The 18,518-nt window shown below is 37.3% G+C and overlaps 1 protein-coding gene across 1 annotated transcript in view; it reads right to left on the bottom strand.

Annotated features, from left to right (window-relative positions):
- The window catches only part of LOC108308392 (ATP-binding cassette sub-family A member 3-like), a 154,478-nt gene that overhangs the window by 116,983 nt on the left and 18,977 nt on the right, over positions 1-18,518 (bottom strand). The window contains exons 6-7 of the mRNA XM_017534180.2: positions 7,955-8,071; positions 7,489-7,606 (exon numbers count right to left, since the gene is read on the bottom strand). Of these exons, the coding sequence (XP_017389669.1) occupies positions 7,489-7,606; positions 7,955-8,071 (235 nt within the window). The remainder of the gene's footprint in view (positions 1-7,488; positions 7,607-7,954; positions 8,072-18,518) is intronic.

Genomic DNA, 18,518 nt, shown 5'->3' with positions numbered 1-18,518 from the left:
AAAAAAAAAAAAAAAATCGTTATATACATATATAACAAAAAGCCAGAAAAGTAGGGTTTAACAAAAATAACCAGGCCTATCGGTTGTTCAGATGGTGGCTCCTCTCTCTCCACCCCTCCTCATGCCAAATGTTCACCAAAATATAAAATTTTAGAAAAACATAATCATTGAAAAGTTGGGATGAATGCTGACCAAAAGACAGAGGACTAGAAGAATTCTTGCATAGATACTGTGCTAACTGAAAAAGGAAGGAGGTTACTAAAAGCAGACCATGCCACTTTCCACCCTATCATTAGACAGCAGGTGGTAATTCCAAAAAAAGTGGGAAGAGGCTGGCAGGAAATTTTTGAACTACTAATACAGAATGCAGAAGCACTCCTGTCTGTAGGTGGTGGTGTAAAGGAGTCCAATTTTTTAAAGGGCAGTTTAGCAACCTAAATCAATATTAGAATTGTAAATATCCAATAAGATACCAAAGATATAGCTACTAGAAACATTGTAAAAATTGCAAGGCAAATACTCACTCCATGTTTCTGCATCAGCTAGAAATTTAACTCCCAATGCCATTGCAAAGTTTGAGCTGAGACAGGCTGCCAGCTTCTGGATAAGTGTCATCTGTCCATAGTAGACACTGAGGCCAGCAGCTGGAAAGTAGATGGCGAAAAAAAGCAAACCTCCCAAAGCAACTGCAATATGCACTGCAATTAAGAAGAAAATTATAAGGTCAACTTAAGCAATCTTCAAGAATCTAAAACATAAATATTTTTGTTGATTATGAGTGCACTAAAATAAGTGCTGTGAGAAATAGAAACTTGTCTGTTTTATTCACCATTGCTTCCCGCAGCACAGGGCTCTAACAGATAAAGTAACCAGCATACAAAGTTAGTGGGCAATATAAGCATGAAGATAAAAATCCTAATAATGAATGAAAAAGAAATGCTAAAGATAAAAAACAATGTAACCAAAATGAAGAATGCCTTTGATGGGCTTATTCATAGACTGAACACGGCTAAGGAAAGAATCTCTGAGCTTGGGGATATATAGATATAAATATCAAGAACTGTAAAGCAAAGAAAATAAAGGCTTAAAAAAAAAGAACAGAACAGAATATCCAAGAACCATGTGACAACTATGAAAGCTATAACAAATGCATAATGAGAACATAAGAAGTAGAATAAAGAAAGAAACGAAGAAATATTTGACTCAACAATGGCTGCAAATTTCCCCCAAATTAATGTCAGACACCACACCACAGATCCAGAAAACTCAGAGAACACCAAGCAGGACAAATGTCAGAAAACTTCAACTAGGCAAATCATTTTCAAATTACAGAAAATCAAAGATAAAGGAAAAAAATCCTGAAAAAAGCCAGAGGAAGAAAACAGTTCACCTATAGAGGAAAAAAAATAAGAATGACATCCAACTTCTTTTCAGAAACAAAGCCTGAAGACTGAAATGTTTTAAGTTGAAGGAAATTTTAGGTTGAAGAAAAAAACTTTCAACCTAAAATTCTGCACCTTGTGAAATTATCCTTTGAATGTAAAAGAGAAATAGACTTTCCTAGACTAACAAAAATTGAGGAAATGTGTTCCCAGTTCACCTGCCTTGCAAGAAATAGTAAAATAAATTCTTTAAAGAGAAGAAAAGTGGACTCTGCACCCCCGGCAGGGGCCCTGCTGCATGCATGTCACCATTATGGTCGTGGTGGCCATCGGGTGGGGGCTTAGAGCATCAAAGACTTAATAAGTGAAGGTAACATAAAAACTTTTTTCTCCCAACCTTATTGAAAAATAACAATTGTCTCTATTTCAAGCATATGGTGTGATGATTTGATATATGTATATATTGTAAAATGATTACCATAATCAAGCTGATTGACATATCCATCACCTCATATCTGTGTGGGGGATGGGGTGGAGGGAGGATATTTAAGATTTACTCTGGATAAACAAAATGTGGTACTTACACACCATGCAGTATACGCAGCCATAAAAAAGAATGAAACATGTCCTTTGCAGGGACTTGTATAAAGCTGAAGGCCATTATCCTTAGCAAACTAATACAGTAGTGGAAAACCAAATACTGCATGTTCTTACTGATAAGTGGGAGCTAAATGATAAGAACACACGGACATATAGAGGGGAACAACACACATGGGGGCCTTTTGGATTGTGGAGAGTTGGAAGAGGATCAGAAAAAAATAACTAATGGGTACTAGGCTTAATACATGGGTAACAAAATAATCTGTACAACAAGCCCCCATGACACAGTTTACCTAAGTTACAAACCTGTGCTCATGCCTCTGAACTTAATAAAAGTTAAAAAAAATTGAAATATACAATATAGTATTATTGTCACCATGATGTGCATTTCTTGTTCTTAATTGAACAACTAAGAGTTCATTCACAAAAATAATATCAACAATGAATTTGATTATGTACTCTTATGTATACATATATCTTAGGCATATATATTTATGTAGGTTTATATATAAATGAAATGCATGACAACAAAGATAGGATGGGAGGAAGAAATTAGAATTATTTTGTTATTACGAGGTACTCACATTACTAGTGAAAGTGAGATAGTATAGTGTTACTTTAAAGTAGTTGTGAATTAATTGTAAATGTATTGTAAATGGTATCTTCCAAACTCTAGGGCAACAACTAAAACAATTTAAAAAAAAAAAAAGAGAGAAAAGAAAAAAAAGAAGTACAACTGATATGCTAAGAAGGAGAGAAAATGGAACCATATAAAATGCTCAATGAAAACCACCAAAGGCAGAGAAAAAGTGGAAGACAAAAATAGAAACAAAGAACAGGGACAACAAATGGAATACTACCGAATAAATATGGTAGATATTAATATAACTATATTAATAATCACTTTGAGTGTCAAAGGTCTACATGCACCAATTAAAATAGATTGTCAGAGGGGATTAGAAAAAAATAAGACCCTATGATATAATGTCTACAATAAATCCACATTAGCTATAAAAACCCATGTAGTTTAAAAGCAGATGGGTGGAAAAAATATGCCATGCTAACACTAATCAAAAGAAAGCAGGAATAGCCATATACATTACAGACAGTACACTTCAAAGCTAGTAAAGTTATCAGGAATGAAGGGCATTACATAACAATAAATGGGTCAAATCTCCAAGAAGATATAACAATCCTTAAAGAGCGTGCACTTAAGAGCAGACCATCAAAATGCATGAGTGAAAAATGAATAGCATTCTAAGGAGAAAAATTTGAATCCACTATCATAGTTGGAGGCTTTCATAACCCTCTATCAGGAATGGACAGATCCAGCAGGCAGAAAATCAGTAAGGACACAGTTGGACTCAACAATACCATCAATCAATAGGCTATAATAAACATCGATAGGCTACTTCATTTAACGACAAGAGAATAGAAATTATTGTCAAGCTCACATGGAACATTCACTAGAACAGACAATATTCTGGGTCATAAAATGCACCTCAACAAATGTAAAGGGACAAAACTATATGATGTCTGCTCTCAAACCACATGACATTAAAATAGAAAAAAATAACTGAAAGATACTGGGAAATATCAAAACACATGGAGATTAAATGATATGTTTCTAAATTATACTTGGGTTAAAGAAGAACTCTCATGAGAAATTTATGCATTTAATGAAGATATTAAAAAAGAAAAAAGATCTAAAACCAATAATTTAAGTTTCTACCTTAGGAAACTAGAAAAGGAAGAACAAATTAAATCCAAAGTAAGCAGAAGAAAGGAAATCATGGGCATTAGAGTAGAAATTAATGATATTAAAAACAGGAGATCAGTAGAGAAAATTAATGAAATCAAAAGCTACCTGTTGGAAAATAGTAATAAATCTTTAGGCATGCTAAGAAAAAAAACACAGAAATAATATAGTAAAAAGATAAGTTTGTCAGGGGTTGGGTGATTATGATGTGTTAGTACAGGTTTATCAATTGTAACAAATGTACTTCTCTGATGTGGGATGCTGATACTTGGGGAGGCCACTCATGTGGGGAGCAGAGGGTTTACAGGAAAGCTCTGTACCTTCATCTGAATTTTGCCTTTAATCTAAAACTGCTCTAAAAATATCTTTTTTAAAAATTAGGAAGAGCCAAGAGTGGAGGCTCATGCCTGTGGCCCCAGCACTTTCAGAGGCTGAGGTGGACAGATCGCTTGGGACCAAGAAGTAGAGACCAGCCTGGGCAACATGGTGAAACCCTATCTCTACTTAAAAAACATAAAAATTGGCTAGGCACGGTGGCACAAGCTTGTAATCCCAGCTACTTGGGAGGCTAAGGCATGAGCATCACTTGAACTTGAAGGCGGAGGTTGCAATGAGCCAGGATCGTGTCACTGTACTCCAGCCTGGGCAACAGAGTGAGACTCTGTCTCAAAAAAAAAAAAAAAAAAAAATCAAAAAAAAAAAAAAAAAAAAAAATTAAGCAATATTAGGAAATTCCCAGAGTAGCAAAATCTAAGAAAATTTGTTGTTAATAGACCTGCCCTACAATGTAGTTCTTCCAGCTGAACGAAAAGACAATAGATGGTAACTTGAAGTCATATGAAAAAATAAAGCACTCCAGTTAAGGTAGCTACAAAGACAAATATAAAAGCCAGTGTTATGATCTTGGTTTCTTTTTCCTTCTACATGACTTAAAAGATAAATGCATAAAATAATTATAAACATGTTAATAGGCACACAATAGAAAGATGTAATTTGTGAAAATACTAACATATCTGTCAAGCTGAAGCTTGACAGAAGAGTTTTTGTACAGTATTGAAGCTAAATTGTTATTAATCCAAATTAAACTGTTTAAGATACTAATTGTAATATCCAAATTACCCCCTCAGAGAAGAATTAGAATATATACAGAAAAGGAAATTAGCTGGAACTCAAAATGGAAGATATGAGAGAAAAAAAGATATGACATATATAAAACAAATACCAAAATGGCAGACGTCAGTTCTGTATTATCATCTTCACTAAAAGGCAAAGGTGGCAGAATGGATTTTTTAAAAAATTCATTTATTATACTTTAAGTTCTGGGGTAAATATGTAGAACACGCAGGTTTGTTACATAGGTATACACCTGCCATGCTGGTTTGCTGCATCCATCACTCCATCATCTACATTAGGTAGTTCTCCTAATGCTATCACTCCCCAATCCCCTCACACGCTGCTATCCCTCCCATAGTCCCCCAACCCCCAGACAGGCCCCAGTGTGTGATGTTTCCCTCCCTGTGACAGTATGGATTAAAAAAATGATTCAAATATACAAACTGGTTAAAAGTCAAAGGATAGAAAAAGATACTCCATGAAAATAACAAAAAGAAATCAGGGTGGGCATACAAAGATCAGACAAAATAGACTTTAAGTAAAAATACTATTAGAAATTTTTAATAACTATAAAAAATCAGAACACATTAACAGAGTTATAGAAGAGGAAACACACATGACTCATATTAGTAGCACACACTCAACTTCATTAGCAATTGGGAAATGCAGACTTAATTGCTATAACATTTCACATTCCTAATTTGGCACAATTTAAAGCTTGGCAATTCTAATTATTGGCAAGAATATGCAACATGAAGAATTCTCATCTTCTTCCAGTGAGGCTGTAAATTCATAAAACCACTTTGCATGTGAGCCCTCAATGGGAAAGGAAATGATTTTTCTTAGTCTTTGTGTATTAGACACTGTACAAGATCAAATATCCACATTTCTCTTTTTTGGGGGGTGGGGGAATGGAGTTTTACTCTGTTGCCCAGGCTAGAGTGCAGTGGCATGATCTCAGCTCACTGCAACCTCCACCTCCCAGGTTCAGGCGATTCTCCTGCCTTAGCCTCCTAACTTGGATTACAGGTGCCCACCACCACACACAGCTAATTTTTGTATTTTCAATAGAGACGGAATTTCACCATTTTGGCCAGGTTGGTCTCAAAGTCCTGACCTCAAGTGATCCTCCCACCTTGGCCTCCCAAGGTGCTGAGATTACAGGTGTGAGCCACCATGCATGGTCACAAATATCCCAAAACTTGAATGAATGAATGTATACTTGCATCCACTGACTTGACTTCCTGTTCATTCCCATCTTCCAACACAAATGTTTTGAAACCTACCTCTACTGGAGGCATTTCCAGGCCTATCTCAATCTGGAATATCTTTATCCATTTCCTTTTTTAAAAAATGTGTATACTATATTTCATTAATTTTCATTGTTCTCTGTATGTCCTCTTTTTTTCCCCCCATTTATTTATTTTATTGCATTTTAGGTATGTCCTCTTACGATGGTAAATTTTACATGTCAACTTGACTCTCCATGGGATATACAGATTAAACATTATTTCTGGGTGTGTCTGTCAGGAGGTTCCCAAATGAGATAAGCATTTCAATAAGTGGACTCAGCAAAGCAGATGATCCTCCCCAATGTGGGTAGGCATCATCCAATCTGTCGAGGGTCTGAAAAGAACAAAAGGGTGGAAGAACGGGGAATTCTCTCTTTTCTTCCTTGCTGCCTGCTTGACTGGGACATCAGTTTGTTCCAGCCTTTGAACTGAGGTTTACACCATCACCTCTCCTGCTTCTCAGGCCTTCAGAGTCCGACTGGAATTATACCACTGGTTTTCCTGGGTCCCCAACTTGTGCTCTGCAAATCACATGACCCTAATGTTTTTCATAAGCTACTTTTTTATGCATATAATAGTCATATTCCCGAGGTCACTATTAGCTCTGTGGGGCAGACAGTATATTTTAGACACATAGGCTGGACATTCCAGCATTTTTGGAAGCCAAGGCAGGCAGATAACCTGAAGTCTGGAGTTCAAGATCAGCCTAGCCAACATGGTGAAACCCCATCTCTACTAAAAATACAAAATTAGTCCCAGCTGCCCAGGTGGATGAGGCAGGAGAACTGCTTGAACCTGGGAGGTGAGATTGCCGTGGGCCAAGACTGTGCCACTCCAGCCTGGGCCACAGAGTGAGACTCTGTCTCAAAACAAATAAACAGACAAACAAAAAACATAAATACACAGAAGACACACGATGAGGATCTATTAATTAAGTGCAAGGACCCTTTCTTTCATTGAAGCAGTACTGCCTTTTTTTCCCTCTTCACATATACCACTCTCATCATCAGATACTAGCGGACATTAGTCCCTCCAATAGAACATACAGGAGCCATCTCCATCTCAACCCTTGCTGTTGGAAGGGTCGGACAAATTCCATAGATGAAGCAGCAGCTAAAGGTTAGAAAGAACACCCAGACAGGCTCTTTTTTGGTTTTTGTCTTTTTTCACATGTATCCTGTGCTATGTTAATTGTCATTGCTCTCTTCATTCCCGTCCAAATAATTTCACATGTATATGATATTTGTCTTCTCAGTTAGAGTGTGTAAACAGAGGCTGTAGATGAGTTGGCAGTTAAAATATACTTACTGAGAATATTTCACTATTGGAATCTCAGACTCACCTTTACTGAAGAAAGTGCTAACCATAAAGCTGAAGCATATTGTGGCAATGGCATAAAATAGCAAAAAGATAAAGATAAGTGTTGGGTCACTGCTTTGGATGACTGGTGCGGGTTCAACCTAGCAAAACAATTAGGAAACCAGGTCAGTCATGTTCTAAGTGGCATCGCAACAAAACCAAAGAGGAAAAATGAAATATCCATAAGTATTTTAATAGTCTTAGTGAAACTGATGACTCTGCTCAGTGAGATGGAGAGTTAATAATTTATTTCTTACAGGTGGCTCATCCCTCTAGGTCTAAAGTTTTGTTTGCTGAGAGACTAAGCAGTCTCTGAGTTTCCTCCATGGAGTCAACAAAAGCCACAGTTTCATTCCCTAAAAACCCAAGACCCATTTGGCCCCACACCATGTTTCTGTTTTCCCTCTCAAAGTTTATCCACAACATGCTGCAGTGAAATAGACACTTGCCTTGACAAAGAAAATTATGCACATAAAAATGATGATAATAGAATACAAAGAGAGGAATGTGAAGAAATAGGCCGCCCAGAGCATCCGATTACTGACTCCTATCATGAGTTGGTACTCCTGTGGGAGAGTCGACAGAAATCACATATCATATAAAACAGCACATCCATACAGCGCCTTAGAGTTTTCAAAATACATTCACAAATATTACCTAGTTTAATGTCTACAATCAAAATGGGTTAAATAATAAATATCATCTCCAATTTATAAAGGATAAGAATCAAGGCTCAGAAAGTTAAGTAGCTTCATCAAAATTAGTCAGCTAAAGAGTGGCAGACTGTGCTTCTTAAATGCCCAGAGATAACTTCCCCAATAATTCACCTTATATTGTTAAGACATGATAAACACTTAAATGAAGCTATAAACCACTTATATGAATATCTCCTTTCTATGTCCTCCCCCAGAAAGCATTAAAAAATTTAAATATATTTTAATTCACTCACAATGGTTAGAAACAAACATTAAAAATAAGATTAAAAGTAAGGAAGAAAAAACAGTTTTAGCAATAATCATCATGGACCATACATTTTCTTTAGAGGTAGTTGTTTATAGACATATGTGGTGTTTCAAGTTTTAACAAAAAAAATAGAATATAATGTATAAGTCCTATAAGAAGACTTAAATAAGTGATATAAGAGTTCAGAGGCTCCTTTAAATATTTTTACTAAATTTTATTGATATATCAATATTAAATTCTATGGCTTTCAGCTGTATGAGGGCAAATATCTGTATCTGCCTGGCACATAGAAGGTGTTTAATAAATGTTTGCTGAATAAATAAATGTGGGAATCTTTGGAAATATGTATATTTTTTAAAGTTTTAAAAAATGAATACAGGACCACTTTATTATTTATAGGGGACAAAAATAGAGATTAAGTTTCTCTTTTAAGTTTTCTAGGGATCAATGCTAGAAACAGACAATAAATTTTATTAAAATGACAAAGATATATTTACACATAAATGATAATGTATACACAGAAAACTATAAAACACTACTGAAAGAAATTAAAGCATAATAAAAGATGCATCACTTACATGAATCAGAAGACTTAATATTAAGATGGCAACACCCCCTATATTTATTTATTTATTATATATATTTCACTGCACTTTAGGTTCTGGGGTACATGTGAAGAACGCAGGATTGCTGCATAGGTACATACATGGCAATGTGGTTTGCTGCCTCCATCCCCATCACCTATATCTGGCATTTCTCCCCATATTATCCCTCCCCAACTCCCTACCCCCACTGTCCCTCACCTAGTCCCCTCTCACAGACATCAGTGTGTGATGTCTCTATCCCTTTCAGTTCTGCTCTGATATTAGTTATTTCTTGTCTTCTGCTAGCTTTTGAGTTTTTTTTTTAAATCTTGCTCCTATAGCTCTTTTAATTTTGACAATAGGGCATCGATTTTAGATCATTCCTTGCTTCCCATGTGGGCATTTATTGCTGTAAATTTTCCTCTAGACACTCTTTTAAATGTGCCCCAGAGATTCTGGTACGTTGTGTCTTCATTCTCGGTGGTTTCGGAGAAAATCTTTACTTCTGCCTTCATTTCATTGTTTTATCCAGTCAACATTCAAGAGCCAGTTGTTCAGTTTCCATGTAGTTGTGTGGTTCTGAGTTAGTTTCTGAGTTCTGAGTTCTAACTTGATTGCACTGTGGTCTGAGAGACTGTTTGTTATGGTTTCCGTTCTTTTGCATTTGCTGAGGAGTGATTTACTTCCAATTATGTGGTCAGTTTTACAGTAGGTGTGATGTGGTGCTGAGAAGAATGTATACTCTGTAGATTTGGGGTGGAGAGTTCTGTAAATGTCAATTAGGTTTGCTTGGTCCAGGTCTGAGTTCAAGTCCTGGATATCCTTGTTATTTTTATGTCTCGTTGATCTGTCTAATATTGGCAGTGGAAAGTTAAAGTCTCCCACTATTATTGTGTGGGAGTCTAGGTCTCTTTGTAGGTCATTAAGAACTTGCTTTATGTATCTGGGTGCTCCTGTATTAGGTGTGTATATATTTAGGATCGTTAGCTCTTCTTGTTGCACTGATCCTTTTACCATTATGTAATGCCCTTCTTTGTTTCTTTTGATCTTTATTGGTTTAAAGTCTATTTTATCAGAGACTGGGATTGCAACTCCTGATTTTTTTTGCTCTCCATTTGCTTGGTAAATCTTCCTTCATCCCTTTATTTTGAGCCTATGTGTATCCTTCCATGTGAGATGGGTTTCCTGGATACAGCACATCGATAGGTTTTGACTTTTTATCCAATTTGCCAGTCTTTTTTATTGGGGTATTTAGCCCATTTACATTTAAGGTTAAAATTGTTATGTGTGAATTCGATCCTGTCATTTTGATGCTAGCTGGTTGTTTTTCCCATTAGTTGAGGCAGTTTCTTCATTGTGTCGATGCTCTTTACTATTTGGTATGTTTTTGGAGTGGTTGGTACTGGTTGTTCCTTTCTATGTTTAATGCTTCTTTTAGGAGCTCTTGTAAAGCAGACTTGGTGGTGATGAAATCTCTGAGCAATTGATTGTTCATAAAGGATTTTATTTCTCCTTCACTTATGAAGCTTAGTTTGGCTGGATATTAAATTCTGGATTGAAAGTTCTTTAAGGATGTTGAGTACTGGCCCCACTCTTTTCTGGCTTGTAGGGTTTCTGCTGAGATCCACTGTGAGTCTGTTGGGCTTCCTTTGTGGGTAACCCGACCTTTCTCTCTGGCTGCCCTTAGCATTTTTTCCTTCATTTCAACTCTGGTGAATCTGATGATTATGTGCCTTGGGATTGCTCTTCTTGAGGAATATCTTTGTGGTGCTCTATTTCCTGGACTTGAATGTTGGCCTGCCTTGCTAGGTTGGGGAAGTTTACCTGGATGATATCTTGAAGAGTGTTTTTCAGCTTGGACTCATTCTCTTCGTCACATTCAGGTACACCTATCAAACGTAGATTAGGTCTTTTTGCATAATCCCATATTTCTTGGAGGCTTTGTTCATTTCTTTTTACTTTTTTCTCTAATCTTGCCTTCTTGTTTTATTTCATTGAGCTGATCTTCAATCTCTGATATCCTTTCTCCTGCTTGGTCAATTTGGCTATTGAAACTTGTGTATGCTTCGCGAAGTTCTCGTGTTGTATTTTTCAGCTCCATCAATTAATTTATATTCCTCTCTAAGCTGTTTATTCTCGTTAACATATCGTCAAACTTTTTTAAACGTTCTTAGTTTCTTTGCATTGGGTTAGAACATGATCTTTTAGCTCAGAGAAGTTTGTTATCACCCACCTTCTGAAACCTGTTTCTGTCAATTCATCAGACTCATTCTCCATCCAGCCTTGTTCCCTTGCTGGTGAGGAGTTGTGATCCCTTGTAGGAGGAGAGGCATTCTGGTTTTGGGTATTTTCAACCTTTTTGCACTCGTTTCTTCCCATCTTTGTGGATTTATCTACCTGTGGTCATTGTAGTTGGTAACTTTCAGATGGGGTCTCTGAGTGGACGTCCTTTTTGTTGCTGATGAAGTTATTTCTTTGTTTCTTAGTTTTCCTTCTAACACTCAGGTCCCTCTGCTGTAGGACTGCTGGAGTTCCACTCCAGACCCTGCTTGCCTGGGGATCACCTGCAGTGGCTGCAGAACAGTAAGGGTTGCTGACAGTTTCTTCTTCTGTTATCTTTGTCCCAGAAGGATACCTGCCAGATGTCAGCCTGAGCTCTCCTTTATGAGCTGTCTCTTCGGTTATATGGGGGTCAGGGAGCTGCTTGAGAAGACAGTCTGTCCCTTATAGGAGCTCAAGTGCTGAGCTGTGAGCTCTGTTGTTCCAGTCAGAGCTGCTGGGCAGGTACGTTTAAGTCTGCTGCAGCAGAACTCATAACCGCCTTTTTTTCTCAGGTGCTCTGTCCTGGGAAGGTGGAGCTTTATTTATAAGTTCCTGTCATTCTGCTGCCTTTTTTCAGAGATGCCCTGCCCAGTGAGGAGGTACTCCAGACACAGTCTGCCAGGAGAGGCATTGCTGAGCTGCCATGGGCTCTGCCCAGCTCCTGTGTGAACTTCCTCGCAGTTTTGTTTATAGGGGTATAGTTAGAATTGCCTTGGTAATTGTAGTATGCCTCGGTAATGGCAGACTGCCTCAGTAATGGCGGACTGCCTCAGTAATGGTGGACTGCCTCGGTAATGGTGGACTGCCTTAGTAGTGGTGGACTGCCTCAGTAATGGTGGATGCCCATCCACCCACAGAGCTGGACCGTCCTGGGTCCAGCTGTGCTTGCTGTGAAACTCTCAAACCAGAGTGTTCCAGATTGCTGGTCTTTGTGGGGTGGGACCAGCAGAGCCAGATGACCAGGCTCCCTGTTTCAGCCCCCTTTTTTTCAGTTGAATGGGTGACTCTTGTCTCCCAGGCATTCCAGTTGCCAGTTGAAACGGTGCCCGGATTTGTGTGAGTTTTTGTGCAGAGACCTGCTGTACTGGCTGAAACAGCTGTGCTGGAGACTCATGGTGCTTTTCTGCCCAGGAATCTCCTTGTCTGTGGGCAGTAAAAATTCATTTGGAAATGTGGTGGTCACTCACCCTCAGTGTTTTCACTGGGAACTGCAATCCAGAGCTGTTCCTATTTGGCCAACCTAGATCACCCCTCAATTTATTATGCAGGTTGAGCACAATCCCTTTCAAAATCTCTTTGGTTATTTTACATGGATTGATAAGCATATCTCTTTTTTTGAGACAGAGTCTTGCTCTGTCACTCAGGCTGGAGTGCAGTGGTGAGATCTTGGCTCACTGCAACCTCCACCTCCTAGGTTCAAAAGCAATAAGGAAACAGAGCCAATTTAACCTAACATACACAGAGCATGCCATGAAACAAAAATAGAACACAGATTTTTCTCAAGTGTGTATAGGACATATCCAGGGTAAACCATGTTATTCCACAAAACAAGTTTTATTACATTTAAAAAGACTGAACTCAATGATCAGCCTGTTTAGACCTGCTAACACTCGTGTCCATGTATACCACCTGGAGGCACAAAGACAGGCCTGCTTGACCCAACACTACCCAGTGGGTCCCAAGGACTGGCTTACCTGATGTCCCTGTCCCAGGAAAACCTCACCACAGACTGCACTAATAACTGCACCCTTAGTCACTGAGAAAACCACAGATTATGCTGATGCTGAAGAAATCAAACAGAAGAAATCAAACTGAGATTATACTACTGCATGTACTCAAAAGCAAAGCTAAAGTGCCCTACCCAACCAAGACCATGCATACATATTCAGGAAAAAGTCTTCCTCTACAAAAGCCAATCTAAAAATTTGAAAGAAGTAACTATTACACCAGATGCACAGATATCAACATAAAGACACAAGAAACATGAAAAGCAAGGAAATATGACACTTCCAAAGGAACACAATAATTTTCCAGTAAGTTTCCAGTAAAAAAGAACTTTATGAAATACTGGAAAAAGAATTCAAGATAGTGATGTTAAAGAAGCTCAGTAAGATACAAGAGAACACAGACAAACAATAAATAAGAGAAACAATGCAGTATATAGATAAGAAATTCACCAAAGAGATAGATATCATTAAAAAAGGAATCAGATAGAAATCAATGGAACTAAAGATTCAATTAAGAAAATAAAAAATTCACTCAAGAGCTTAAAAAAAGGACTAGATCAGCCAGGCACAGTGGTTCATGCCAGCACTTTTGGAGGCTGAGGCAGGTGGGTCATCTGAGGTCAGGAGTTCAAGACCAGCCTGACCAAGATGGTAAAATCCCATCTCTACTAAATACAAAAAATTAGCCAGGCATGGTGGCATAATTCCAGCTGCTTGAGAGGCTGAGGCAGGAAAATCACTTGAACCCAGGAGGCGGAGGTTGCAGTGAGCCAAGATTGTGCCATTGTACTCCAGCCTGGGCAACAAGAGTGAAACATCATTTCAAAAAAAGAAAAACAAAAAAATACTACATAAAGCAGAAGAAATAACTTCAGAAATTGAAGACAGGTCTTCTGAAATTACCCAGTCAGACCAAAGAAAGATAAGACAATAAAAATGAACAAAGGCTATATATCATATGGAACACCATAAAGTGACTAAATATTCAAATTTTGAGTGGTCTAGAAGGTGAAGAGAAGCCAAAAGTCATAGAAAATCTATTTAATGAAATAATAGCTGAAAACATCTCAAGTTTAGCAAGACATCTAGATATTTAGACGCAGAAAGCTCAGAAATTCCTAAGTAGACACACCCCAAAAAGGTGTTCTCTACAGAACATTGTAGTCAACTGTAATAAGTCAGAGACAAAAAGAGAATTCTAAAAAGAACAAGAATAAGCATCTAGACACATATAAGGAAATCCCCACAGACTAATGGTAGATTTCTCAGCAGAAACCTTACATGCCAGAAGAGAATAGAATGATATATTCAAAGTGCTGAAAAAACAAAAAATGAAAACAAATGTACCAAGCAAGAATACTATACCCTGCAAAGCTAATCTTCATAAATAGCAGAGCCATAAAGTATTTCCTTGATAAGCAAAACTGAGGGAATTCAAACTGACTGGCCTTAAAAGAAATGCTTAAGGAAGTCCTACACCTGAAAGTGAAAAAGTCTCTAACAATAAATAGTGTCAACAGCATGGTACTGGCATAAAAATGTACATGTTGACCAATAGAAGAGAACAGAAAGCCCCCAAACAAACCCATGTGCTTACCATCAATTGATTTTTTAAAAAGGTGGCAATAATATGCAATGGGGAAAGGATAGTCTTTTTAATAAATGGTGCTGGGAAAATTGGCTATCCATAAGCAGAAGAATGAAGTTGATCTCATCTCACATCATATACAAAAATCAACCCAAAATGTATTAAAGACTTAAATGTATGACCTGAAACTATAAAACTACTAGAAGGAAAACTACATAACATTGGTCTAGACAATTTTGGGGGGGGGATTTGACCCCAATAGCTAAAGAAATAAGAAGAAAAATAAACAAGTGGGATTACATCCATCTAAAAAGTTTCTTAAAGGAAACCCACACACATATACACACACATGAAAAACTACGAACAGAGTGAAGGAAAACCTTGGAGGAAAACATTTACAATGTATACATCTGATAAGGAGTTAACATCCAAGTTACATAAGGCACTCAACTCAACAACAATAAAACAAATAACCCAATTTGAAATGGGCAAAGGCTCTGAATACACATTTCTCAAAAGAAGACATAAAAATGGCCAACATATATTTTAAAATACTCAACATCACCAATAATGAGAAAATTGCAAATTAAAACCACAATGAGATAACACCTCATATTTGTTACAACGGCAAAAAGACAAAAGGTAACACATATTGGTGAGGATGTGGAAAAAAGGGAATACTTCTACACTGTTGGTGGGAATGTAAGTTAGTACAGCTATTATGAAACACTTTATGCAGATTCCCCAGTAAACTAAAAATAGAATGACCATATGATCCAGTATTATCTGGTTATATATCCAAATGAAATGAAATTAATATGTTTAGGAGATACCTGCTGTCTCACATTAACTGAGGCATTATTCACAATCGTCCAGAAATGACTCAACCTAAATGTCCACCAATAAATGAATGCATAAAAAAGCAATTTCAATCAGAGCAAAAAGTGGCAAATGGGATCTAATTAAACAAAAGAGCTTCTGTACAGCAAAAGAAACAATCATCAAGGTGAACAGACTATGTACAGAGTGAGAGAAAATTTTTGCAATCTATCCATCTGACAAAGGTCTAACATCCAGAATCTACAAGGAACTCAAACAAATTTACAAGAAAAAAAAATGATCCCATTAAAAAAGTGGGCAAAGGACATGAACAGACACTTTTCAAAAAAAGACATTCATGCAGCCAACAAACATGAAAAAATGCTCAACATCACTGACCATTAGAGAAAGGCAAATCAAAACCACAATCAGATACCATCTCATGCCAGGCAGAATGGTCATTTTTAAAAAGCCAAGAAACAACAGATGCTAGTGAGGTTGCAAAAAAAATAGGAACACTTTTACATCATTCGTGGGAATGTAAGTTAGTTCAATCATTGTGAAAGATGGTGTGGTGATTCCTCAAAAATCTAGAACCAAAAATAGCATTTGATCCAGCAATCCTATTACTGGGTATATACCGAAAGGAATATAAATCATTCTATTGTAAAGATTCATGCACATGGATGTTCATTGCATCACTTTTCATAATAGCAAAGACATGGAATCAACCCAAATGTCAATCAATGATAGAAATGATAGACTGGATAAAGAAAATATGGTACATATACACCACAGAATACTATGCAACTATAAAAAGGAACAAGATCATGTCCTTTGCGGGGACATAGATGCAGCTGGAAGCCATTAGCCTCATTAAACTAATTTAGGAACAAAAAATCAAACACTGCATGTTCTCACTTATAAGTGGGGGCTGAACAATGAGGATACATGGATACATGGAATACCAAAGGCTGGGACCTGTTGGGGGTGCAGCACCGGGAGGAAGAGCATTAGGAAAAATAGTTAATACTAGCTGGGCTGAATACCTAGGTGATGGGTTGAAAGGCGCAACAAACCACCATGGCACACATTTACCTATGTAACAATCCTGCACAACCTGCACATGTACCCCAAAACTAAAAACAAAAATTTTAAAAAATAAATGACAGCATAAATAAAATGTGGTATATAGACAAAACAACATATTATTTATCCTTTAAAAAGAGGGAAATTTTGTTACTTGGGACAGCATGGATGACCCTGGAGGACACTATGCTAAGAGAAATAAACCAGGCACAGGAACACAAATACTGCATAATCTCGTTTATAAGTGAAACCAAAAACAATCAAACTTACAGAAGCAGAGAGCAGAATGGTGGGTAACAGAGGCTGGGTGGTGGAAGGAATGGAAGTGTTGGTTAAAGCGTACAAGGTTTCAATTAGACAGGAGAAATAAGTACTTGAGGAGATTGAAAAGTGCTAAAACAGTGAAAAAGATGAGTAAACAGCTTTAAGATTAAGAACTCCTAATTATTAAAGGGTCCTATTGTGAGAGTAAAAGGCATTAGGAAAAGATATCCGCAATACATATCAACTACCAAAATAATTGTATTCCAAATACACTAGAAGTTCTTACAGCTCCAAATGAAGAAAAGTATACCAAATGAAACCAACCAAACAAAAAAATGGAGGTGGGCACAACGGCACACACTTGTAGTTCCAACTACTTGGGAGTATTGCTTGAGCCCAAAAGTCTCAGTCAGCCTAGGTAAGACCCCAATTCTTCTTCTTCTTTTTTTTAAGACAGAGTCTCGCTCTGTCACCCATGCTGGCTCAATCTCAGCTCACTGTAACTTCTGCCTCCCGGGTTCAAGCGATTCTCCTGCCTCAGCTTCCTAGTAGCTAGGATTACAGGCATCCACCATCATGCCTAGCTAATTTTTGTATTTTTAGTAGAGATGGGGTTTCACCATGTTGACCAGGCTGGTCTTAAACTCCTAACACCAGGTGATCTGCCCGCCTCCACCTCCCAAAATTCTAGGATTACAGTTGTGAGCCACCATGCCCAGCCAAGACCCTATTTCTTAAAAAAAGGAAAAGAAACATAATGAATGGGAAAAGTAATCAAGGGATCTGAGCAGATGTTTCACAGAAGAGAATATTAAAATGGCCAATAAACGTCATAATATGCTTAGTCTTATTAATAATTAGGGAGATGACAATTAAAACCACCGTGCAAAGGAGAGCTCAACACAAGTGCCCCGAAGAGTGAGGACAAATGGGAATGCACTTGCAATCCTAAAACTGTCTCTCTCCAACTCTTACCAACACAACCTTTACAGTGTAATGCCTACTGCTTCACTTCACCCTCGCAAATTTCATGCCACTTTGCTTCTGACCAACTTCAAACAGGAACCACGTGGGGAAGAATTTTCCAGGAAATGTAGTTCCCAGGATAAATGTGTTGGCAACTAAACAATCCAGCACAATGACATATCACGACACACTCACAAGACCTGATAAAATTAGAAAATATTGGTGACACCAAATGTTGGTGAAGATGTGGAACAATTTTTAGGCATTGCTAATGGATATGGAAATTGATAGAACTTTATTGGCAAACTTTGGTATTATCCACTAATGACAAACAGATAAAATGTAATATTCAACAAAAAACACACCTATAAAAAGTTCACGGCAGCATTCTGTATAATAATGAATCATCAAACAATCCAAATGAAAATATCAAAGGAAAATGGATAAACTGTGATACAGTCATACTACAGAATCACAGAACTCAACTAACATGAATGGAACTACAGTCATGTATTTAATTGACTCATTCAGATGCAAAATAATATAATGCATGATTCCATTTAAGTTTAAAAACAGACCAAATTAACTCATGTTAGTGTATATTTTTGGAAAAGTTATTTGGAGGGTGTACAAGGGAACAACCGGGGTCCTGGCAGTGTTTTTTTTTTTTTTTTTTTTTTTTTTTTTTTTT

This window comes from Cebus imitator, unplaced genomic scaffold (assembly GCF_001604975.1).
Source record: "Cebus imitator isolate Cc_AM_T3 unplaced genomic scaffold, Cebus_imitator-1.0 Scaffold85, whole genome shotgun sequence".
Taxonomy (NCBI): Eukaryota; Metazoa; Chordata; class Mammalia; order Primates; family Cebidae; genus Cebus; species Cebus imitator.
This window is presented reverse-complemented; position numbering and strand designations above follow the sequence as displayed.